Genomic DNA, 27,096 nt, shown 5'->3' with positions numbered 1-27,096 from the left:
TAGGAATACAGCAAGTGAAATAACATAAAAATAATTTTTAAAATTTCATAAAAAATTATCATCATCATCACTATGGTCAAATAACACAGTGCTCAACAACTTGGGCTATATGCAAATAAAAAATATGCATAAAAAATTATTTTTAAATATAACTAAATACTAAATATAAATAAAATATTTATTAAATTTTTTTTAATAATCTCGAATGGACGCTAGTCAACAACATATCGCGCTTAAAAATTGAATAAGATCTTTTTTTATTTATTAGCTATATTCTTGACGCAAATTTTTAACAAAAATTCTACAAACGCTTTAAAAGTTCTGAAACTCTTTCTTTAACTGCTTCTATATGACTTTTGTAAAAATATATTTTTTGTGATTTTTATGCACTCAAAGACAAAAAAAAGACAATAGTGCAATAGACAAAAACATGGTGTAAAATGGATATCTAAAATTGTATCCTTCAGGGTTAAATTCTCTGTATTTTTTTTTAATTTTTAAAAAAAATTATTGTTTTTATGAGGCATAAAAAATTAAACAGACAATGAGCATAGAATCTAGTTAAAACGTTTTATTAAAAAATTTTACATAAATTGATCAGAATCTTCAATTAAAATGCCTAAGAATGCGTCTAATCATATATTTCTCGGATTTATTCAAGGTGCAATCTTGGTGTGAATAAGGTGTATTCTATTCTATTAGTTTAGCTGTGATCTTGCCATTCTGCAACTTTCTTTTGCCAATCACTGTGCAATGAGAATTGTGAATTGGAAGCCCCTGGTGAGAAGAAGACGGGTATCGACCACCAGTTTGCCTCTGACTGGAGTTAGTTACACTGCGACCGTTGCGAGGTTTGGTTGCGTTCGCGTGCTGTGCGCCCGAAGTAGAGTTTATCTCAATATATATTATACATATATATTTTTTGGAGTGTGTTTTATACAAAACAGTAATACTATTCATTTTCTAGCTCGTACTCTCGCATTTCTGCCATACAATCCCTCCCTTTTGAAACAAGTGAAATTCAATATATTTTATGGAGTAACTAGTTTTCCTTTTTTTTTTGTTTATTTTAACGCCAAAGTGATTTTCTACGATGACGTCATAGTGCCCAAACACACACCCTAACACAAGTGGAGGATTTATCCATCTCACATGCAGCAAGTGCCCGCGCGAGGCTCCATTGACCGTTAAATTAAAATGAAAAAAATTCTACAATTTTGTGTGTATTTCTTTTACCGCCATCGCGTCCTTAAGAAAAAGTTCTCTATGACCGGGAAATAAACATCGAGGGCACGTCACTTTTCCCCCAAGTTTAGGTGGTGTATGAGACGCGCACAAACGCATAAGAAAAATCAATATGGGGTTGAAAAGGAAAACTCTTGGCAGGAAATGCTGCTACTATGTTGCTGCTTTCCCCGCAACCACCATTCGTATATAAATCTCTTTTGGGAATTGCGTGAATGCCAAGGATCACTGTTGGGTCATTTTCAATTGAATTCCCTCCCTTTTACTTTTGCGGTTAATCCCGCCAAATGGACCATACAGCATCGCTCCTCTCTATGAAATTCCAATTAATTCTCCACAAATAATTTTTTTTCTCATGTGAATCATCGCGAGCATACCCCGCGTACCCACTCCTTGCGTCCAGCATACTATGTATAGTAGCTCGCAAAATAGGACGCGCATCCAGGATCTCACTTTGAGCATGACCTTGATAGTAACCAATCATAAGTTTTTTTTGCATAAACTTTCCTCTCTCCTATTGATTTCGATGTGACACAGATGCGATAATAACGAGCATTTGCAGTGATTTTTTCTCGCAATTTACATTTAATGAAAATTATTTGTGCTGAATTACAGAAAAAAAAATCAAAAATTGTGCTCTGTGGAATTTTCTGGTGTATTTGCGTAAATAATACCACAATATTGGAATTAAATAGAACTGTATAATAGTGCTTAATTGCAAAGAGCTGCTGGAATATTTGCAGAGCCATTTTGGTGGATATATAGCGGAAAAAAATTCGTCATCAGTGTAAGTTATGCATTTGCAGTAATAACATGCAGTTATAGTTGAATTGTGAGTGACATTTAATTGAAACTATGTTCAACACTGAAAAAGGCTCTCAACTAATGGAATTTGCGTCTACTCTGTGATAAAGCTCATTTAAAAGACTTTTTAAAATAATATTTCACTGAAGAATTTAAAAAGAAAAATCAAGATATGCGATAATGCTACAATTAAGCATATTTGGGTGCTCTCAATGCATAATTTTCAAATTCTTATCTAGGCTTTCCACTGCATTTAATGCTAATTTTGTACCATAAACACCCCAAAATTGTGAAAATGGTTCACTCTCTCGTTACCCTCGATTAGGTTTTATTGTGCTACCATTTCCCCTAACAATTTGTACACATTTTAATCCCTCGCAATCGACCTAAAACACGGCATGAATATTATCAATGCAATTGAACCAGATGCACGAGATGCACCCAAAATGTGTTCTATGTTCGCATTATGGAGCGAGGCAATGATTTTTTTTAAAATGCCTGGTAAGCTGATCAAGCTTACTTGATGTGTGTTTCTTTAAACTTTAATTTGAATTACAATAAAAATGAAGTTAATTTTTTCGCGTCTTTTGGGTCATACGCTGACCCAAACGTAAAACATTTCATTTAAATGAATTTAATTACTTTTCCAAGTTGGAAATACGTAAAAGATTACGTAGAAAAGACCAAAGAAGACGTTTTGACTCCGAAATGGCCTTTAAGAATATCCTACAGATAAAATGATCGCATGTTTCAATTTTTCTATGTTTCATACAGACGAGAAAGGGTTAACTCCGTTAATTCAAACAAATGCAAAGCTAGAATAGTCAGCCTTAAAAATGTATATAGTCATTTCTCTATGGAACGTCTTCATTATGATTTTAGGGTCCCTTCTATTCAGAACTATCTTTGAGAGGGCCTTGATCTCAACAAGATAGAAAAATTTAAAGAACATTAAAAAAAAAAACAAATTAAAAATTTAAATTTGAATTCAAAGTTTTCAAAGATTTTTTATTTAATTTTACTTTAGCACCTATACCGCCTCTTATGGTCATCACTCAAAGTTTTAATGTTTGGAAAAGTCGTTTTAGACATAAAGGGCTCCTTTAGGATTTAATTTTAAATGTAGTTTGAGTCTGAACTGTGGAGAAATGTTGACGAGTTTCCACAACAAACTATACGTAAAATTTTTCAGATAATCCAAAAAATATCAACAATTCCTCGTCTATCTATACACTCTTAAAATTCTATTTTTTTTTTAAATTGTTTGGGGATTAAAACTAGAAAATTATCATGAAAGCTTCTTTCGCTCTTAACCAATTTTAAGTAAATTCAGACCTACTTTAAAACTCTTTCCCTAAAATCTAAAATTTATAAATTCTTTATTAACTGTCCCAATTCTAAAAAATAAGATTTTAAGATCTTGATTTAAATTGATAAATATTCCTTAAATATTTGCATTTTTAATTGAATTGCAATTAGAAACTAATTATTTATTTATTCTTTAATTATTCTTTATTCATTCTATTTTTTATTACATACAAATTTTTTTTGATACAATTTAATAATCAATTGTATTAATAATTGAATTAAATTATCTCATAATCCTTACAAAATATTTGGCATTTATCAACCCCTTTTTGTGATTGTACTCGAGTAAAGTGTGCAAGCGACACAAATTACTCAAATTATTCAAAAATACCACAGCGTTTTATCAGAAAGTCTCACTGTGTTCTGCCCGTTCTGTCAACTCCAAATGCTCGGTTATTGAAAATGATTTTATTGGTAGGTCTACATTGCAACTCCCGATGTCACGACAAATAATTTTAAATATTGATTTTCTGCCTTTATGGCCCTGAAGAGTTTAGCATGAAGCGAAAGGAGACTTCAAAGCAAACAGCGACCGTGAATTTGTGCAAAAGGAATTTTATTATGTATATAATTTTGCTATATATAGAGTATTTGACCCATTTGACCTAGAATTTCATTTCATTTCTTTAGCTGTCTCTCCTTACAATTTTGATAGAATTCGAAAACTTTTGGCGGGTACGTTGTTGGTGGAATTTGTTATGCTCGATGTGGTGGCATAGATGACGAGCGAGTCCTTTTATGAGATTTTAACGAGAGCAATATGATAGGTACAATGTTACGTGAGACTTTATCGATTTTTAATGCGTCATTCTTGCTACTGGATACGAATTTATGTTGCAGAGACGCTACACTGCTGTAGGCAGAAGAGTGCAATTATTTAGCATAGAAAATAATGAAGTGACAATGTTTCCGTTTTAATGTGGCGGTTTGCAAATAGATTTGCCGTTTAGGGTATTTTCGCATCTAATAAATTAACATTTATGGCGTCATCCGCCATACTTGGTAAATTCAGCATTTTATTATATATGTAGCATACATTTTGTTTATATAACCAAAGAGATCGCCATGCACGCATCTCATTTTGCATGACCCTGAGCTGTTTTGGATGAGTTGAATTTCCGTTGTTCGAAAAAATAGCATCACAGCAGCTTGTTCTAACTAAACGTTCTAAACCTCAAAGGGTTTCGTTAGAACGCGCACGTGTCCGAAAAACGTACATAGGTACTGAATAAGCCATTTTGGGAAATTCCAATGAAAGAAAAAGTGCTGAACACGTTTTTTTCTTCCGTCGGATCTCGCTTTTTTTCATTCATTTTATCAACTCATATGTTCGCCTCCATTGTATGTAAATGTCACACTTTCTGCAGGTGGCACACAGGCCGGGTTTGCCGGGGAAGATTGTGTGCCAAAAAAGAGTCTGTCGACACCATCGAATGAAGAGATGGAAAAGGCGAAAAAGCTCACCTGAGCTGATGTCGTGTATCGAACAATCGACCTTCACAAATATATTATCCCATGCAAGACATTTTCTATAATTAGGTAACTTCTATATAACCCAGCTATGCTTATTCAGCCCCAAAAGATCTTTCGTGGTAACGCGAGAACTTTGGCGTGTAGGAAATATTCCAACAATCAAGGTCACGATGTGTTGGTGGGACTAAGCGCTTTTTTTCATCTCGGCACCCAACGCTGACACCAAACAATAATTAAAATCCCAATATTTATTAAAGGCCACTCAGCGGGGAAAAAAAGACAGAGCGCGCACAAGAAAGCAAAAAAAGGATAAATTCTTGAGAAACATGAAAAATCAACAGCTGTTCACACAGCCCCACCTCCCAAATAGAATAGAAATATTTTGTGAAAATTATTTAATAGCTACAAAATCTCTCTCCACAATATTCTTACCGGATTTTCTCGAAACATTTTCTCCCACGATGCCCCGTAAAGACTTCCAATTAGATGCCAATTAAAGTGAATGCCTTTATTGTCTCCTTCAAATTGACTTTGTGGGTAAGAGCAATACAAAACGCGCTGTAGACATCATGAAGAAGTGATAATTAGTAAATTACGCGAAAGACAAACTCCACACAGAAAATACGCGGGAAATGAACTTTAAAGTATTGTTGCGGATTTTTCTTTTCGGATTTATTTGTCGGTTGGGATTACAATGAGGTGCTGCTACTTTAGGCTGCTTTATCCTCCGCAACGGACGCCGCTCGATGGAAGTCTTTGGATTTGCTGAGTGAGGGAGGCAATCCTGGGCTTCTTCCCCAGTCTAGGGTTCGGATTGCCGCGTTGTTCTACTGTTGCTCTTCGGGGGCTGCTTGTAGTTGGCCGGCGGAAGTATTTCCTCGCCGTGTTGGTTCCCAGCAGGCTTCCTAACGTCTACCCGGAATGGATGTCGGATCAGGTGTAGCTTTGCCACCTGATACCGTATTGGGTTGGAGCAGTGATAAGTGGGAGAATCGTCCTCTCGACCACTTAGTAAGGATTAGCAGGAGGGAGAATCGTCCTCTCGACCTCCTGAAGTAAAGATGGGCAGGAGTCCTCTCGACTGCCTGACCCAGTGCAGTGACAGGTGGGAGAATCGTCCTCTCGACCGCCTGGTAAATGATGAGCAGGAGGGAGAATCGTCCTCTCGACCTCCTGAAGTAAAGATGGGCAGGAGTCTTCCCGACTGCCTGACCCAGTGCAGTGACAGGTGGGAGAATCGTCCTCTCGACCGCCTGGTAAATGATGAGCAGGAGGGAGAATCGTCCTCTCGACCTCCTGAAGTGATGGGCAGGAGTCCTCTCGACTGCCTGGGTTCCACTCACTTGTTGAATCCCAATACCGCACCGTCGTGGAGCGTAGCTATCGCTCTCGGATGGGGTATTCAGTTGGGATGTTGGGAGATTTTCTATCTCCCAAAGTTTGGCTACTTTTCAGCCAAGTATTCACTGCACTAGGGAAATTTTCTATTTCCCAACATTGGCTATTACTTCAGCCAATGTTCACTGCACTATTCACTAAGAGATTCTGGGATCTCTAATTCACTGCTGAAGATCACTGCTGCTTAAAAGTCACTGTTGCACTTCTTAAAGTTTACTACTGCCCAGTGGTGGTCACTGAGCTCTTTTATAATGCGGGAAACCCTTTCTTCATCCGTGTCTCACCACCGAATTTCTAATTCGTGGAATTGAGATGAATTAGGTCACATTCTTTTACCATAAAAGGTGACAATTTTGTGATATGCCCTTGTATGGTGTGCAAGTTTAGAAGTTTCTTCCTCTCACATTCATCTATTCCCTTATATGGTGCGAAAGTTTAGGAATTTCTTCTCCTCATATTCGTTTATGTCCTTATAAGGTGCGAAAGTGAGAATTTACCCCTTTCATCGATCACCGTCGATCATAAAGCACATGTTTTATGTACTAAAACACCTGTTTCATGTGATTTCATCTAGGGGATGATCTATGGTATTAGAAAGCGCAACTTTCACTAAGAAGTTGTGCTTTTCGTCGATCTTGTCCTAAGACACAATTTATCCCTTGAAGGGCTGGAGGGCTTTTGGGTTTTGCCTTCCTTCTGGCGCGGGCATGGAAATTAGGGTTTGGTGTAAAATATGAGAATTTCCAGGCACCGTCGCAACAGTATATTGCGAAGGAAATTTTAAAAGAAAAATGGAGAAAGAAATATTAATGTGCTTTTAAGTATATAGTGTGAAGTATGCTTTCAATTTATTTATTAGTTATTTGTCAAGTATTATGATTTATTGTCATTTTTGCAGGGGCAATTAAAGTGCTTTTGTAGACTAAATATTAAAGTTACGTATTCAATTTTGAAGAAACAAAATGATTTTCTCGTTTTAGCTTTTATTCCTTTTCTCATGTTTCCGTTAAAATTAAACGCAGAGGATGACTTTAAAGGTTTCCTTATTTTACATGACTTTCCGGAGATTATTTTTTCATTCATCAGGGACTGTATTCTCTAAGAGTGAAAACTCTCGTGATAAACTCCCGAAGATTTCTTGCAGAGAAAAAGTGAGGAAAACTTCACGTAAGATTTTCCTGGTTTTCGCATTTCTTTTAAAGCGCTAAAGCCTTCAGGAGTTTATCACGGGAGTTTTTCATTCTTAGAGAATTCATGCCCAGGTCTGCAATATTGTTGAGAAAAGCATTATGACTAATTTTTGGTATTAAAATAAATTCTAGTCATCGAAATTAAATCTATCGATTTTGAAAAACAATTCCAATAATAATTCTGATCATTCAATTTAGCTTTAAGATCATATTACATACTTATACTTATAAGGAATGCGAGGATATCTCCCGAAAGTTCGTATAGAAGTTCTTCAATTCATCTTCCGTGCTTTATTCTTAAATCTAAAAGGAAAAAAAATGAAATTACAAAGAGTTTTTTATGTTAGCGTACTTGTCTAAATCTCTTTCATAAATCATATTTAGTTTATCCCATTTTTATCCTATTAAATCTGAAAATATTGCGTCAATTTCAATAATACTCATATCGTGCTGAAAGGCTTTGCAAAATTAAATATAGCATCTCAAATTCAAGAAGACATTTCTAATCGCCTTACAAACTAAGGAGTGCCAGAAACGTGATATTCTATCCACTTCAACTATATACATACATATACGTATATATTTTGCGAAAAAGAAGCAATTGAAGAAAATTAGCTTTAGCATGAATGAAACAACCAAGCCTCAAGGTCAATCGACGACGACATTCAAAGGAAACTCTTGGCGGAGAAAAACCGCAAAATCATCCAAAATAATACTATTTTCCCTCAATTTCCCTTTGATTAGCAACTGAGAGAGATGATACTGATTTTTTTTCTTACAAAGGCTAGAAAGAAAAGTATGATGTTGGGTGTTGGTTATCTTATGTAATATGCTGCGTACTTGTTTCGAGATACCTCATGTTGCTTTATTAATCATTCACGCTCTTAATTACACGTGCGATTTACTGCAATTTAAATGCGTGAAGTAATCAATGTTAAGTGATTCCAACAACAAGATTAAAGCTATAACATACCGCGAGGGGCTCTTTAAAATTCAATTCGTTGCATTTAAAAGGAAAAATATGTGAAGAAAATGCTAAAAAGAAGAAAAAAAAATAAGACAAGAATTTTTCCAATAGTTGACCAATATTTTCTGCAAAATATTTTTTATTTTAAAAGATTTATTATTAGTTGCACTGTATGCTCTTTTTGGCGACAAGCCATCTGCAGACATTGCGGCACTTCATTAATCATTTTTATGCACTCCATAATGGGAAAGATTCCCGCAACATTGCCTTAGTGTGAAAAATTTCATAATTTCTCCAATGGACTCCGTGAGACCGATGGAAGATGATGAAGATTCTTCTTGAAAGAAAATCTTAATATAATTTAAAATGTGGTTTGTATCACACATGCCTTTCATCAGGAAGTTTAATTAAGAACATTTAACCACGACGCGAGGAATTTTTGAATGAAGAATTGTAATCTGGTGTGGGTAATAACTGAAAGACGACACAATAGTTAAAATTTATAACTCATTCATTCTCTATCCTTTGTAAGCTCATTAAGTGAGTGACGATTTCTTGTACGATTTAATTGCAATCTGCATATTATTCAATTCAAATGCTAAAGAAGCATTTGAAAGAGAGAAAAAAAAGACACAAGACAAGAACCTTAACCATGTAGACTTAACACGATTATCTTGTCAGTTTGTCATTAAAGAACCATTTATCATGAGATAAATTTTCTTTTTCACCCGATTCTTGGAGGATTGAGTACAATGCTCAACTTGCATATGAATTGGTTGATCTCCAAGCCGGTGGAGCTTCATAAGATATATTATGAATTTATGTAATAATAATGAGGAAGTATTATGTTTTTATGGTGCACCCAAACTGGTTGTGTCGGAATAATTGGTCTCAATTTAAAAAATTAAACCGATTTCATAACGTTACACAGCACATACTAACTTCCGGATTTGACCATCATCTGCAAACCACTTTCCATTCTTGGACGGAAAGAGTGTGAAAGACGCCGCAAATGAGCTTGTTGACGCACGGGATGCGCTTGCAAAGCAATTTAAATGATGCTCCATTGCAATGAAGAGAATGAAAAAGTCTTTTAAAAAAATTTATAACAATATAGGGGGCTTTCGTGGTAAGGTAACGTGAGGTCATTTTTAAAACAGGCTTAAAGGTAAAATTAAACAGAATTGTTATAACTTTGGTCAGCGTGCAGTCAAGTTTAAAGAGTAGACTATCAAAATTTTCTTCACGATATGTTCTAAACTAAGTATACTTGCTTTTTAACACTCGGAGGACCAAACTGGCATTCGCTACCAATTTGACCTTTTAAATCTTTACGGAATAAAATCTATTTAACTATCTACGTGTAATGGACTTTAATTACAGATTCACCAAAGGAAAATCTAGCAAAACGTTTTCTTTATGATAGGAAATTAATTAAGTTTAGAACTTCGTGTTCTCCAAAATGTTAATTAATTTACTGTTTTTCAAAAAAAAACGTTAGAAATATACTTGTTCTTTTAAAATGTTTTATGTAGTAATCTTATTATGTTTTCCTTCCTTTCACTGCAGAATATCAAATCACTTCAAAAGTTTGTATATAGAAAGGTTAATCAAACTTTCGCGCGCACTCAGAAGCATTAATCAATTTGTTTGACTTGAATTCAAGAGATTTGCAGCAGCACACGATCTATGCGCTTGGCTTTTACATAACATTTCCCGCCGTGATGCAAAGAAGGGAAAAAGGGGGGATGGGTGTACTTAATAATTTTCAATTTCCACAGCGAGTAGCATTGTGCGGTCTAATATGAAAATCGCGCATATCATTCTTTCGGCGGCAAACATAATGGTGGTTCGCTCTCCCCCGAGAACATCTTGAATAGTCATAAGAATTGTGAGGTAATTTCTTTTACTTCGTGTATTGTTTAAACCGGTTCTCATGGAGGTGTTTCATTTTCTCTTGGCTTTTTTGTACCACCACCTCGTTGTTGTATTCTCGCGTAGAGAGATCTCAATTTTCAAACTCTACTGAGTACCTAATCCTATTCTTGTACAAGACGGTGGATTGTCTGCTAAGATCGCGAAGACGCTGCGCGAAGGAACATGCCATGAGCATAGTTACAGTTAGATCTTTACAGTCTGCCCTCTCTTACCTTTTTTTTGCTCCACCACATATAGCATTTCTCATACCCATTTTCTACACAATGTGTATACATATGTATGTATATATGAAATAATGCTGATGGTTGCGGGAACGATGACCTAAACTCGATGGCATCGCCAGCATTTTCACCATGCTGTCACCGCGGAGAGCTCTTGTAAATCGATCAAACAAATGGGTAAATTACTGAGAAAAACAAACAGGCGCGTCAATATTTGGACACCTCTCCCATTATGAGCTCTTCATTTGTGGGGACCATCTGCAAAAAAGAACCTAAATGGATTTGGCGGAGGAATAAAAAAAAACTCACTGGCCCTGCATGCAAATTCCCAGCAAAGGGAAACACGAAAAGAGAATGAATCATCTGGGTGACCAACTAGAACAGTGTTCTCGGGCTCTTCATTTCCGCTGGTGAGCCCAGAAAAAAAGAGAACAGAACACGAAATAAATTTTATCAACTATGTTAAGTTTCCTGGAAGAAGTCTCCGTTGGAACGTGCATTTAGTTCTTCCCTCTGGAGGCTAATTTATATTTTTTCGGTTCCGTGAACCAATTCATAGATCGGAATAACTATACAATCTCATGAGTTTTCTACCGGTAAAAAAAGCCAAAGAATCAATTAATTAAGTGATCTGCAACTTCATTTGCATGCTCTTTCAATTGAAAACATAATTCAAGATGTTTATAAAACGAAGAATCTTGCATTTCCTCCCATTTAGCATACGGATGGGAATTTGATTTTTCCCGGATGATAAAGTCAATTGCACTTCAAATTTCAAGCACAATTTACGCAAGGAGAACAAGAAATGCTCACGAAGAAAAACGCGATGGGCTTAAGAAATCTTCAATGGTACTCCAATCAATGGACAGATCATCAGATAAAGTTCCATTGAGCATTTCCACGCAGTTGTATGTATAGAGTTGAAAGTGTGGCAGATGAAAGATAAAGAAAACACTTTTGCCATCCAGTTATGGATTCTTTCGCTTTTATTCTATTTTATCTTAACCACTTGACAAGTTAACATTTAAAATTAATAAAGAGACTCTGTTGATTAATGAATTTATGAGAGTGTTGATATATCAAAATGTATTTTATTATAATTGGAATGTTATTTTTTTGTATTTTTGAGATTTAGATAAACTTGTGATTGACGGAGTACTCGAGCAATATAGAAATTCTAACGTTTGACGTTTTATTCATAATGTTTGACAAATCTTTTCTAATAATTTTCTAACGTTTTATTCTTATTGAACTTTTAAAATTTCTTGAACGATTTAATTTTTCTTCTCACTTTTACCATTTCTTTTCTAATATTTGACATTTCCTTTTAATATTTGTCGTTTCTTTTTAATGTTTGACATCTGTTATGTTAATTTTTTAACGTTTGACATTTATTTTCTAACGTTTATTTTTTTTAAACAAAAATTCTTATTTTTCAGTCTGAAAATTATTTCTTTTCTTTTCTAAAGAATACCTGAACTTTTATTTCTTCTTTTATGTTGTTTAGGCATTAATACCTCTCTTCTAGCTACGCTTGTTTCACAACACCCACTCAAATTAAATCTAGCTACAACATGGAGATCGATTAAAACTGAAGATCGATACATTCCGCATGTACTTTAAAAAGTCCTTACGTTGTTATTTTCCAAAAGCCCCCTACTACTCTTTCAAAAGGAAAACAATAACTACGGATGTTTCCAAAATATTCAGAACTTCCTTAGCTTGTATTCTTTGTATTCCTCTCTTGTTTGTCCCTTAATGACAAATTCTCATTTTAGCATACATCAGCAGTCTTGAGAGTAAAGAGAATAAAACCAACAGAATATCCTTTTGATCCTAAACTAAACAAAATATCCTTTATTGTTCCTCAAAATGTTTTATACATTAAAGTACTTTAGAGAAATTGAGAGAGATGAGAATTTGTGATTTCCTTTTGGATTTCCTCCACTTCCTATTATCAACAAACCTTTTCCCATAAAACCTGTTGATTTTCCTCAACATCCATTAGGGGCACTCTGAATAATTAATCAAGAGATTACCCCAACAGGCAAGAAGTTGCCTATATGGAATAATCTTTCCACTAAAATTCCTCGATAGTTGGCAAGAATACCCCCCATATCATCTCTCAGTATGATGCTTAAGAATGAATCACACGACATTCATTCACAGTCACACAGCGCCTGGGATGTCTTAGGGATTGCACTATGTGAGAAAATAACCAATTTAGCTTTGAGTAATGACCTGATGAAGTGGTTGGGCGTGGACAAGCACGCAATGTTTGCCAAAACAAAAACCAATCCTAAAACGCGCATTGCGTATTTATTTTCATTGCAGATCCCGCAGAGGGAAGATGAGACCACTTGTATATATAATGTGGACACTGGGGGTGGTAATTGGCACCCTTACAGTTGGCACCATGGCGTCATCCAAGAGTGTTCTCACATTTAAATTCCTTAGCGGCCAAGTAAGTCAACTCGTTACGTCCAGCACGCTTGTGTGGGAGACTTTCACGGGCGACGCCAGGCAGATGGAGTTTGCCGTGAAAGGGGGCACGTACACGCGTGAAGATGATACGTATCCCATTTACGTGTGCCGTGCCCTAATTGATGGGATCTACACCAGTGGGCACACGACCAAGCATCAAGAGAGAACAGTGTGCACCGTATCCCAACCAACGGCCATCAAAACCCACCATGCCTTTGATATTCTCGTGAATAAGGGTCACGGTGGGAAGCTCACGTGGCGGCCGTGGAGTAAATTCAGCAGCGGAACACCCACAGGGGCGGTCAGTGCCTCCGGCGGACATGTAAGTTACTTCCCCAATTCTTTTTCTCTGTAAGATAAATCACCATCTCTTCTGAGACTGTGCCCCATCATCCAATTCCAATAAAAAGGAATGCTGACGAATGGCGCGTGATTCAGCCACAAAACGCGATGAGTTATCGAATGTGCCCTCAATTGGGTGCTTCCGTTCGCGCTTTTAGCCCCAAAATATGTACATTGCGGATACATTTGCAATTTGTAAACCTTTTTGGAGTAACATGCAATGTGAAAATATTTCATGATGACATAACGCCCAATTTGGTGGACATTGACATGAATGTTTACGTATCGTATGCTGAAAACTGGAAGCCATGTGTGCAAAGAATTTTTTTTTTGCATTCGGCTGATTGACCGCAACCTTTTAACTTTCGTGGTTTGTTTTTTCCTTATTCATCTTGTTTTCTGATAAGAAATATGGCATTGAAAAAGAAATAATTTGTTGTTCAAGAGAAATAGAAATATTCAAAATGGCGATGCGTCCTATTTATCGCCATTTTGTCAACGACGTAAAGTAACATTTGGAATTCTACAGTTAAGAATTAATATCCTACCGCGTAAAGAATACCTTTTTGACATTTAATCCACAAAGTGTCAAGAAAATATGAAAAAACTGTTAAAGTTAACAAGAATTTATTTAAATAGAACAACATTAAATCAATATGAACGAATTTATAGATTATTTCAAAATGTTTTGCGTAATATTTTGTATATTTTTGTTTAAGTAATATCTATTTTTGAAACATTACAATATTGCTGCATATTTTACATCACAAATTTATGCTTCGTTACCTGCATTCAGTTGCATAAATATACAATTTATTGAAACAAATATTGTGATATTGAAGTTATTGAAATGGGAGCAAAAGATGGCACCTTTTGGAGAAGACTATAAAATACGCTATTAACGGAATCGAGGGAATCAGTAGTATCTCAAGAAGTTATCAGTTAAGAGAAGCATCAGTACCTAAGGCATAACAATGCGAGTTTTCCTCTTTACTTTTCTAATTATTTTTGTGACTGTGATTCAAGCTTCGGTGATAGGTAAGATAAAAATTAGGGTGTAAGACGGTCAAAATTAAATCAATTTTCATTTTTTTTTACTTTTTAATCGATTTTTAGATGATATCTACAAAAGTATTTTCACGCCAGTAGTCAATGGTGTACAAAATCTTCTGAATATCCTTCTGGGTGCCAGTAGTGCGACAAGTTCAACGAAAACTTGAAACAATATGTACCTACTTAAAATTAATTGATTTACTAAAAATAAAATTTTGAAATACTTAACATAAAATTTAAGACATTTTTCGTTTTCAAACTCTTGCTGATCTGACTTTTATAGATGTTTGTTTAACGTACATTCTATCCTGGTCCTAGCCTAAGTCAGCATTCCATGATTTGTTGGTGCGAAATAGTCTCAATGATAACAAAAATACAATTAAACTGAAAAATAAATCTTTAAAAACTATTTCAAAGATATTTAACTTCTTTATCTTTTAAATATCCATTTAAAAGAATTTAAAAATCTTTTCAAATGAATTTACATTTTTTTTTCAAAGGACTTTCAATTTCCCTTTTAAAAGAATTTCAAAATCTTTTCAAGAAACTTTCAATTTCTTTTTCAAAGAATTTTTAAGATATTTTCAAGAAATTTTTTATTCCTTTTCTTTTAAAAACGACTTTAAAAATGTTTTTTAACAGACTGAAAAAACCCTTTTTAATCTTTTTAAAAGAATTCAACAATATTTTTTTGTAATTGAACGATTTCGTGAACGAAAGCATTTTTTTTTAATCTCTCTTCCTCACAGGTGGAAGATCCCTATGTTGCCAGGCATCGATCAAAGGCCCATTCGGAAGCTGGTCATGAGCATCATCATGTAATCTTAGGCCCTGACTACGATCTAGGGCGCTTTGACCCAAAGGAACGTCTCGGTAAAGTGATCGTGAATCAAGGCGATCGCGAGGTTGAGTACAACGATGGTGAGATATTAGTTGAAACTGAACCCGTACGCTACGAACTACGACAGATCAAAATGGACAAGTGGCGGAAACAGGTGAATCGGAATACAACAGAACTCGCCACAACAGTCTTGGCAAATCTGGAATCAATGTCCAATCTCGTGGAGACGGTCATAACATACGACTACGATCGCGTTGAGTACTGGGGCACGCACGATGGGATCGCTCGGGGTCTCGAGACGTCGGTTTATGAGACGGGAAAATTCCCAAGTGAAATTAATTGGGGACTAAAAGTCACGGAAAAAGTCATTGAGGTGAGACAAATTTATTCGAATTGTTTTTTCTGTGCACTTTATTCATATGATTTATTGGCGTGTGTTTTCTTTTTTTCGCACTTGTCTCCCCATGTAGACCAAGACAGTGAGCACGATTTTAATGCCGGGAACTGCATTGAACGTGACAGTGCGAGGGAATTACACAAAAATCGAGGGGCCCTACACGGCCACCCTTGTGGCTTATTATGCAGATAACGACAATGCCGTCTCCCGCACAATTAGGGCAGTGGTAAGTGCAGTTCATGCATAATATTCAACTTATTCTCGCCCCTTCTCATTATTACATAATACATATACAGTGCTTGAAGAGTGTAAAAACATTTTTATTTTGTCCACCGATATGAATATAAATTAACAAAGATATGTATGGTATTGTACGTACATATAGCTTCCGAGAGAACTTACCCTCGCAATTTCCGCAAGGAAAATTCAACAAAAGGGATTTAAATTAACAGAGACGACGCTACATTGTGGTGTTGAAGCTCTTAAAGAAATTTTTATAGCGAGTGAAGTATATTTATTTGAACAGTAAAAGAATTAAAAATTCAGATCCAATTAATATTTGAAACTTTTATCAACTGTAACTGTTACAATTCTTTTGAAAAACATGCTTGAACTTTTCTTTATTCAAGTCCTTTAATTTTGAAATACAGCATTGTCAGGAAGCTATTATGATTTCAGCAGTTAAAAACTTTTGATTGGAATCAGATACACAAATCTGAAATTTTCTACCACCAAAAGATACATAAATTTTAAAAGTTTCATCTGGTTTTCAAGTTAACCCTTTCGCGTTTTTTGTGTCATACGTACACCCCGTAGACCCAAACGTGAAACATTTGATTTTCCTGAATTTTATTGAATTTAATGTTTTTTTTTTTCAAAGTTTTAAATGAGTTGAATTACCGAAGTTGAGGCCAAAAATAACATTCTAACGAATAATTATTTCTGGGAGCATCACGTTTCAATGTTCATATGTTTCACGTGAAACATAAAAACATTGAAACATACGCAATTTTCTCACAATATTTATTCTACGAATGTTCTCAGGGGACATTTTTAAGGAAAACTTCTTCGACTTCTTCTGTGTGAATTTCATGTATTCCTAACTAAGAAAAACAATTGAATCTATTATGAGTTGGGAAAATAAAATGTTTTATCTTTGGATCTACGTATGACCCAAAAAACGCGAAAGGGTTAAGTCGATACCTTTAGAATTTTAGCGGTAAAATATCTTAGCTTCTTATTTTTCACAACATGATGTTTCAAGAAATATTTATCAAACTGAAAATTTTCATTTCTTACAAGGAAATTTCTTTTAAATATTTTTTTTTAATAAAAGACAATAATTCTTATAGAAAAAAATCATTAAAAATATTTTTTGAAAAAAATTGTCTTTGATCAAACAATAGATCAATATTTTCTCCATCTTTTGCAATGTTTTGCAGCTTCAGAAGGCAGAAATGCAAGACGTAAAGGTTGAATTCAGTCCGGTATACTGGATTCACAATCAAACCTTTGTACCTACGACAACAACAACAAGTACCACGACAACTACAACCACGACGACGACGACAACAACGTCAGAAGCCACAACGGCTACCCAGAGCTCAACCAAAGCTAACCAGCGACTCGTACCGGAGGAGCTGGACAATGAGATTGCACCAGCGGACGAAAGTCGAGAGAAGGAAGTGATCCAGATGAGTAAGATTGGGGATAGTGCGCAGGGACGCCAGACCACATCAAGCTCATGCAAGGTAGATTCAATAGTGTCTGTGATTGTAGGTTTACCACTACTAATTGTGGCCCTAGGATTCTATGACAGTGATTAATCCCCTAAGCCAAGCCCCGAGCATTGCACAAATTGTGTATAAATTTTAGGATGAAAGTAACATTAATCCAGGTTTAAACTGGTGAGTTAATTTTTTTCCCTTTATCTTTAATACACAGAAGATCGTCTTCTGTGTATTAAAATCTGCTTTGTTTCTCAATTTACACGGTCAAAGAGCTCATTTAGAATCTTTAAATTAAAAACAAAATGTATTTTAATATTTTTAAATCCAATTTTGAGCTTCAGAGAACAAAACGTGAATTTTTTAATATTTACAATGCACGACAATCTAACATTAATTTCTCTCCTTAATTCTCCTCACTTCCCATGCATATTAAACTTTATTATTTTAATGTTAGACATTAGTTCCTAAAATTAATAATTTGCAATACAAAAAAAACCGTGTACATCGAGAAAATATTGGTCTGACCTCTCGAGCTTCAGTAGACTTTAATTTCTTTTTAAATATTATATTTCTCTCTTTATTATTGAATTTATTACATCACTATTATTAGACGTAAGAATGCGATTCATTGTTTTTTGTGCATTATAAAATCTATTATAAAGAATTAGTTAGATGAAAAACCAAAATGAATCTCTCAACTATTCCATAAAACACTTGCAAATACAAAATACCATTGAAACATAGGACGCTAGAAAATAAGATAATTATGTATAGTAAATGTAAAAAATGTATATTAATACGACTCTCAATTCCTTTTCTTTTTTTCTCTAAAGAAAAAAAAGTCTATTCTATTTAATTAGGATTTTAGTGCGAATCCCTTTTGGTACAAAAAAAAATTCTAAGATTTATTTATTTTTAAATTTTGAATTTTATTTCATTCAAATAAACGTTGACGAATAAAATATTTGAAATATAAAACAGCCACGTGGAAGAATGATGATTTTTTTCTAAATAAAATTTTGTTTTTAGAACTTTAGATACTGATTTAATTATTTCTACTGAAAAACTAAATAAAATTTGAAGAATTTTCTATCCTGAGACTTATAAATTTTTGGTTTTTCATTGGTATAGAATTTTTAACTTATACTACTCTCAAAAAGTTTCAAAGTGAGCAATTTTTGAGGCTTTTTTAAAGACAAAATTTTGGATTAGGTGAAACACAGCCGGAATTGAATTGAATTTTGAATTATTTTCTTTTCCATTCTGTCAACTGAATTTTTTCCTAAAGATATCTTCAATTTTTTATCATCCAGAAACTTTTTAAGCGTAGTGTAATTTGATACTTAAATTCTAATTCTTAAAGTAACTTCAAAGTTAAGATTCGATTTTTTTCAGGAGGTTTTTGTGAAGGAAATTAAATGAATTGAAGCCCAAAATTTGAATAAACTCTTATTTTATTTTAATGACATTCATGTCATTAAATGAAGAAGTCAATCAAAGAGAAGCTTCTCACGATGTTTTAAATGCGGTATGTTATCAAATATTTTATCCGTCTACTTAAGAATTACAAACACATTCATCAAGATGGGATTGAAAAATGTCTTTTAATTAGAAAGAAAACTTTCCAATCAATTCAAAATACATTTTAATTGAAGAAATTCTCAAATTAATTATCGGAGATACTTTATATTTAATCAAATAGACATTACCATTTAAATAAAAAGAAAAATAAACTCATCTCTTATCGCAAACATTCCGCGGAAAATCCCAATATAAACTTCGTTTGCTTCTGTGATGTTTACTTTAAGCATGCAGAGATGGCAAACAATAAGGCGGGAAACCGGCAATTACTTTGCTATAAATTAATAGATTTATTTTGCAACCAAATTGAATCTTCAATTGAACGTTTCATTTTATGCATATACAATAAAGAACATTTCTTTGCGTTATCTAACACACACGCATAACCCATTTGACCCCAAAAAACTTTCTCTCTCATCGAGGAGCGAGTTATAGTTTTTTTTTTCAAACATAACATCGTGTCCATCTATGCGCATTTTATATGTATTTTAATTAATTATTCAAATTTATTCATTAAATAAAATTCACACTAAAGACATTCCACTAAAAGTTTTGGGTGAATCTCCAAAATTAATAGCTGCTGTAGTTGTGTTGATAAAAGAACTTTTAATTTCCATCCCAGTTAAATTTAATTTTAAAGGTTTATTTTATGTTTTTTTAGTAGCTCTATAAAGCCCCCACTCTTTAGATGCAAATTAAAGTAAATTATATACAGATATAGTCTTTAGTAGATGGTCTGTAGAGATTAGAAGATGCCCAAGAGATATTTTTCAAACACTTAGGAAAAAGTATGAAGAAAAAAATTCGAACAAAAAAGAAATAAATTTGTACAAAAGAGTACAAAGTAGTGAATGAAAAAAAGAAGCGTTAGCTGATAGCAAGAAAATCATTTTGAGAGAAAATTCTGTGAGAAAAACTGAGAGCTGTGCTTGTAGAAGAACATCGCTTTTACAAATTTTTCCGTAGATGAGTAAAAGAGGGTCGTCGTGGGGAAATATGAAAAGCCCCCCGAGGGGAAATACAATATATTTATATATCACAAATGATGGAAATTCTTAATCAAAGAGCATTAAATTTTAACATGGAAATTGGATCAGTAAATTGAATTTTGGACGAGCTTGAGATTTTTCTTTTGCATCCCCCCATTGAAATTGATGACATTTTACGGGCTTCTTCGTGAATTAGGGGTGATGTAAATAAAATTGAATGTTAAAAGTTTACATTCGTGAGGGGCTGCCAACTAGCGGAATTTATAAAGATTTTGATAACCCTTCAAAAATGGCCAAAAAAAGAAAATAATTTATTCAAATAAAAAATATATCAATGCAAATTAAAAGGAATTTATCCAATTTGTATGGAAAAATCCTTCACTCGAGGAAACAATCAGGATGCATGTAATCTTGTAAAGAATCTAATAGAATTCAGAAAAAAATTGAGACTCTTGCGTCAGCAAAAAAAAAAGCTGACAAAAATTAGCTTAAAAATGCATACCGTGACGTCATTGTTGTGTTTTCTTGTCTCTTTTTTTTCGGGCAGTCATAATGAAAATATTCACGCTAATACTTGACAAAGAATATTTATACTCGTTTTAAGAGAAAAGACAACCTTATTATGACGTCATTGTTTACATTTTTTGGCAATTCTTTATCGGTTTTTCTACTGATCAGCAATGTTAACCCTTTAACGTCCAACGTGAAACATAAAAACATTGAAACATGCGCTCTTTTATCGCGATTTTTATTCTATGAATTTTTTTAGAGGACTTTTCTCACTCAGAATGTCTTCTTTGACCCCTTATGCGTGAATTTGATGTATTTGTAACATGGAAAAACAATTACATTCATAAATAATTGAAGAAATAAAATGTTTCACGTTTGGGTCAGCGTATGACCCAAAAAACCTTAAAGGGTTAAATGAGAAAAATCTCTTTGCTGATTTTTAAATCATTTTTGATCGTCTTTTACAAGATTACACTTTTTTTGGATTGTTTCCTCGAGTTTTGAGTTCCCATACAGAAATGAGTAACCTCCTTTATTTCAAGTTAACTTTACCCTAAAAACATTTTGGTTTTGATTTTACATAATCGGTTGGAAATTGCCGTGGAATCATAGAGTTTAAATTAAGTTGGTTTAATCTGTTGAAAACCAGATCACGCCTGGTTTATTCTGTTTTAACCGATGAATGATGAATTTATGCAAATTATGAGATTTTACCATCCTTGAACTATAGAAATATGTCAAGATAAATTAAAAATCATTGACACTGAAAATCTATGAAGAAAATCATTAAATTCCTCGAAATGGTCTAAACTTCAGGCTCAATCTGGAAAAAGTGGCTTGAAAATCATTCTTATAAATCAACATTATTCCATATTAGCTGGCAACCCCTTGAGATGTAAAAGAATTCAGCAATAGATCGGTTTCCGTTTAAAAACAATAAAATCATACACTTCTAACTGACTTATTACCACAATATTTTATACAAGACAATGTAAGAAGTAAAATATTAAACATAAATATTAAATGAGATATATACCAAAAGTCATATAATGCATATTTATGTGGTTAAGAGGTGGATCATATATATTTGCTTTCAAACAAAACAAACAAAAAAATGTACTCACAGCAAGATGAAGAATTGCCTTTAAGAAAGTAACGTTTTAAGACATTTAAAAAAAAGCTATTAAGAAAAAAAATATGCAAAATAGATGCGGGAATTGAAATGCGTGCGCTTTGGGGTGGGAAGTAAATGTGCTTGCAACGATGGAAGGACGTCTTTTTCTCCATAATAATGTGTGTCACAAAAATATTGTTTGTAAATAAAATTGCAAAAGTTAAAAAGAAAAATTGCCTAAAAATAGAAGATAAATGTGTAAATATTTAATGCAAAAAAAATTAAGAAATTAAGTGTTAATTGACTTTTCTTTTTATCAATTTGCATTCAATCGCCCGAAGATTGTATTATGATTCATTTTAATGTAAAATGAGTCAGACGGAGGAATGAAAAATTAGTGGATAAGAAGTGAATAATGAAGTGATGAAAAAGAAGAGAAAATATTTTTGTAAGGAATTTTTTGATGCCCTTATTGAAGAAAAAAAAATAATCATCCCTCTGGAACAAAAACTAAAACAAAAATTAAAGTCCAAGAAGGGTAGAAAATTTCTTGTCTATCTCTCTTCATTTTTCGAAAATTTATTCCCCAACACATACACACTTTATTATTACAAATTAAACTAATTAATTTTGTAACAAGAAAAAATGTAAATGTAAATATATTTCAATGTCATAAATAAGAAGATGAAAGAAAAATGGAACAAGATGCAGAAATATATAAAAGATAAATGAAAAATGTGTTCACATACCCATTCATTAAAGCCTTTGGGTGCTCCAGACAAGCGATCCATAAGAGATTTTCCATCATCTTTCACCACATTCCCGCCCATATTAAGGTCAATTTGTTGGCACAATGGGATGTCTGATGTAGGATGAAGTGCGAGGAATATTTCTGTCACTCTTAGTGAGACGCAACACTTCCATTTCAGCGCCCTATCGCAATATTTTAATTAACTGCCACAAAACACTTCACGAACGCACAGATGGGATAATTTGTGTGTTATGGGAACGCGCGACAAAATATTTTTGTTAACAAGAGTGTCGAATTTGAATTGTGATTGAAAAAAAAGTGTTCTCGCCTAAAGAGAATTCATAATTAGCTGAAGAAAGGTGGAGGAAAACCTTATTAAATGAGAAGAGAAATTAGCGCGAAAGGTATTGAGACATTTCCTTGAGATGCAGCCAAATAAATTGCAAGGTAAGCACAATTTATCTCATTTTATTTTATATAGAACAAACCCCTAATTTCTTAACCATCTTTCCCCCCTAAGTAATAAGGCTTATCGTAATAGTTCGTTATGCTATTAATTTTGTCCCTTGGAATACTTCCCAAGGGGTCAGTTGTGGAAAATAAAGAAAGACGAGGGTAGTTATGGTTGTTGGCAAATATTCAAAAAAAAAAAAAGAAAAATTAGGGATTTTTTATTTGATGGCTTCAACGATATGTTTTATTATTATGATTCAATTAAATTATCTATTTTTGAATAATTCTTACAAAAGGAGCCCCAAAAAGATTAGAAAAAGCTTCATTACTTAGAAATCCTCTGCAGATCAATAGGCGAGATATTAAAGAATTTATTAATTATCGATTAATCCAATCCAAGTATTTAAATGAACGTGGCAACTGAAACTAAAAATTAATAGAACAATTTTATTAATTTTGTTAAGAGCATAGAAAGAATAGCTCATTAAAACAGCGCACGCTTCCGCCTATTTCAACAGGAGATGTCGTAAAAATTTCCTAATATAAAATACCTGCCACCATGTAGTTTTTCTGTATTTATAGCTTTTCCTATATTGCTGAGAGAGCTCACCTACATTTATTCTAATTTTGCCCTCTATATAACTCCATCAGGGTTGTATGAGGCGGTACAATTTAATTTTCATTGCGAGGGTAACTTCTTGGAAAAACTTTCATGATATTTTCATAGACAAATCGATTGAATGGTGGCGTCTCGTGGTCGCTGCACACACTGAATATCCTCATAACTTCATCTCCTTCGCAATGTGTTTATGCTGTCGAGCCACAATGAGGTTCTTTCGCACATATCAGATAAAAGCTAATTGTCTCACAATGCGGACATACCAAAAGAGAGCAAAAAAAAAACGTGTGTGTGGCAAATATTTCTCCAGCATTCTCTCAACTTGGTTATTGAGATGCCTAATCTGTGGCAGTGCTTGATGAAATGCCTCCGTCAACATGAGAAATTATGTATATTGAGCATGGAGTGATGCGGGATTCTTTCCACAAAGTGCTACCTATAAATTATGCTTCTGTGTACACTGAATGGCCCCAGAGATTGACGCAAAGGACGTCCGTGTGGCGCGTGGATTATCATAAAATCTCCGTGCCATAATGGGAAATATTTTCTTTTTGATTTATTGGAAATTCCCTTTAGCAGCATTTTAGCATATTTATGACTTTGCAAATTTTTCGTCTCACTGGAGACACATCCAGTCACGACAATGCACTCTCTTATGCATCAGTCGCACCAGCAGCAGCAGTGTATTTAACACCACCCCAAAAGTGTCAGCAGACCGACCAAAAAGTCATGGAAAAAGCTCTCATTCCTCAAACCAAAAAAAAAAGAACTTAAAATTAACTTGACAAGAGGAGCTTGGTAAATATTTTGTCAGACTCTTTTAATAGAAATCTCATCAACTGCAACGGGCTTTTATCGCACGCAAAGTATTTTCATTAAATGCTGTTTTTCCAGAGAGTGGCGTAAAATCTACAGATTATGAGCTGACTCACGTACGCGAGAGTTTGTTTATTTTACCCCATAATAACGATGATTCAATTGCATGTATGTATCTGTCTCGCGAGGTCTCCATCGGAGAGATGAGGTCGCATTTGATATCGCGATGATTTATGTAATTAAAATTGGGAGGTTAGAGTTCAAACGATAGGCTTTTCTAACGTTTCGTTTTTATTTCCCAAAAAGTGAAAGTTCAATCTACACGAGCATGAGAGGATTTTTTTAATATTACACCAGGCGCCTCCATTGTAATTTTGTAAGAGCTTGTAAGTTAGAATTTAAAAAAAAAACAAAATAGTGCAGTAGAATTAACCCTAGAAGAGGATTTTGCTGGCCACCATAGCCAAATTGATTTTGCAAATCGTTAAAAAATAAATTCTTTTTAGCACATTGGATAAATTCTACATTTACATTAGTAAAGATAGTTCAAGTACTTCAAGTTTGTTAAAAGAAAACTTGCGAAAACATTTTCCTTTATTAAAAAAATTAAGGTCAAAGTTTAAGGTTAGAAATATCGGGTCCTCCAAGGGTTAAATGAAATTTAACGAATTTAACCTAATGATCAGCTCAGAATTTGTTCATGAACAATTTCCCAATCAAATTGGGGTGATTGAGCTTGAGCTATCTGATAAAAATCCCATTAGTTTCACTATTTCGAGATTAAAATCTAATCCTGCTGCAAGTAGACGAAATTTAAATAAGTCCAGTCAGTTTTTGCCTGATTTTGATTAGAGGAATAGGAAAACTGAACCAAAATCTGGATAATTAGAACATATTCCATCGTATAGGATATACTTTGTGGTTGATTTTGGTTCAGGCTTTCGAGGTTTCCCAATCTTCTAACCAAAATCCAGCAAAAACTGACCGGACCTATTTAAATTTCGTCCACGAATGAGTCAAAAGAATCGATCTTAAGATGGTGAAGATTAGAACTGAAGTTAAGATTCTTTTAATTCATATTAAAAGTCCTGAGATTTTTTTTTCAGTCCCTGGGATGCAATTATAAATTATTTTTAATTTTGAAAATATGCCTCAAATTTTGTTCCATTTTTGTACAACTTTTGCTCCTTATTTCAGTTTATTTGGTCAGTATATTGAGTTCAATTTTTCATCAAATTTTCATCCATTTTATTTACAGAATATATACCAAAAACTATTTATTTTTTAAGCTATAAATCTTAAGAATAATAATTAGTCAAATTCCTTTTTTATGCAATATTTCATATTAAATGACTCTCCCTATATATCATAATGATCGTGATTTTATCAATATGAGAAAATAAAATAAACTAATTATAGCTACTCTCAACCCATCTTCAGTCCATTCATCACTCGGATAGTTTATGCCGCTTTGTGGCAGTGGCTGGTTGTAAAATAAACAAATAATAAATTTTAATGCAGGATTTATGCAAATTACGTTGCCGACCTGTGAGAAAGGTCCAACACAATAGGTCCACAATTTAAGATCAGTGTCAACGGAAAATGCAAACTAAGCGCCTCACGCAACCTTGACACGCTGATCTTGGACTATGTACAAAGCGCGCGCGCGCGCGAATTTACCACAATGAACTCTAAAGTGCGATTACGGACAATTTTCGGCACGTTGCTTCCTTTCCATTTTCCAAATTGATCCACAATGCGGGGAATGAAAATAATGAATTATTCTTTCACTCGCTTCCATGCAAAGTGCGACGAAATAGATAGCCGGTGGTGGCTTTTATGGTGCATTTGATGAGCTCACTTTGACCCAAATGCGCAACAGCAGGCTGTGTGGAGGAGATCTGGAGATCGCGCAAGATAATCGCGTGGTGATCTAATTGAAAGTCAATCATAACGCGTCCAGTTATTAGAGTTGGTATACCACAACGCGGATGGGTCAGTCTATGCGTTGTAATTTAATTTGTAAGTAGGATTAGTAGGCAAAGTTGATTTTTTTTATGAAATTCATCAATATGAAAGATAAAAATGCTCATATCTGAAGTTCTATAAGACCTATAGAAAATTCTTGACTAGTTTTGGAAAGGTATTAAAATAGGCTATAAATTGACATAAATTTCAATAATTTTCAAAGTCACATCTAGAACAAAAATGGCGGTTTTTTGTTTCACCAAAACAGTTTTTTGCACTTTTTGTCCTCAAGAAATGGTTCTAGAGGTTTCTGATGTTCTAGAAAGTTGTAGAGAATTGCAAAACCTTTAATTTAATACCAAGATGAGCAAAATCGGGCAAGCGGTTCAGGAGATATGGCTCTTACAACTTTTCAAATTCAAGAATTTTTCAAATGGCTATATCTTCTAAACGGCGACATAGATTTTCTTCATTTTCGGACTGGTGAAAGATATTGACTTAGGCTACAACATATCAAAATTTAAAAGAAATCGATGATGGGGATTCGGAGATATTGCCCTTTAAAGTTAGGCAATTTTTGTTTTTGATTTTAGCGCCTCTTGCGGATATTTTTGGAACTAGGAATGTTTTAGACAGTTGTAGAGCTTCTTGAAACCTTTCATTTGATACCAAGACGGTCAAAATCGGTCAAGCCGTTCTCGAGTTATATCGAAAAAACACTTTTTGCTTTAGACCGCCATATTTGCTTAACCGCTTGACCGATTTTCAAGTATGAGTTATCGATGAAAACATCTCACTGAGCACTACAACATACTAAAGTTTCAGACCTCTAGCTATAAGGAAA

At 34.0% G+C, this 27,096-nt stretch overlaps 2 protein-coding genes across 7 annotated transcripts in view; both read left to right on the top strand.

Moving 5' to 3' along the window:
• Window positions 1-27,096, top strand: part of LOC129795447 (mediator of RNA polymerase II transcription subunit 1) — a 1,235,552-nt gene that overhangs the window by 801,267 nt on the left and 407,189 nt on the right. The gene's annotated exons all lie outside the window — the stretch shown is intronic.
• On the top strand, window positions 829-22,381 carry LOC129795575 (protein unzipped). Of its 6 annotated transcripts, none has more exons than XM_055836983.1 (6): window positions 829-927; window positions 1,861-2,032; window positions 12,939-13,410; window positions 15,233-15,697; window positions 15,795-15,947; window positions 17,164-22,381. In XM_055836983.1, exons 3-6 carry the CDS (start codon window positions 12,955-12,957, stop codon window positions 17,545-17,547), a joined length of 1,458 nt encoding a protein of 485 aa, XP_055692958.1. In that variant the 5' UTR covers window positions 829-927; window positions 1,861-2,032; window positions 12,939-12,954; the 3' UTR covers window positions 17,548-22,381. The 6 variants fall into 6 exon arrangements, with proteins under 6 accessions (XP_055692958.1, XP_055692951.1, XP_055692954.1 ...); XM_055836976.1 differs by having other exon boundaries at window positions 829-946; XM_055836979.1 differs by having other exon boundaries at window positions 829-946; window positions 1,808-2,032.

Source organism: Lutzomyia longipalpis, chromosome 4 (genome assembly GCF_024334085.1).
Source record: "Lutzomyia longipalpis isolate SR_M1_2022 chromosome 4, ASM2433408v1".
Taxonomy (NCBI): domain Eukaryota; kingdom Metazoa; phylum Arthropoda; class Insecta; order Diptera; family Psychodidae; genus Lutzomyia; species Lutzomyia longipalpis.
Note: the sequence above shows the minus strand (reverse complement) of the source record. Positions and strands in the feature narration are given on the sequence as shown.

Bases quoted from the DNA above. Each gene is read 5' to 3' on its own strand.
- LOC129795575 (XM_055836983.1), top strand. From the start codon at position 12,955: ATGAGACCACTTGTATATATAATGTGGACACTGGGGGTGGTAATTGGC. The intron at 15,698-15,794 runs GTGAGACAAATT...CTCCCCATGTAG, and splicing joins TCACGGAAAAAGTCATTGAG to ACCAAGACAGTGAGCACGAT. The intron at 15,948-17,163 runs GTAAGTGCAGTT...AATGTTTTGCAG, and splicing joins CCCGCACAATTAGGGCAGTG to CTTCAGAAGGCAGAAATGCA.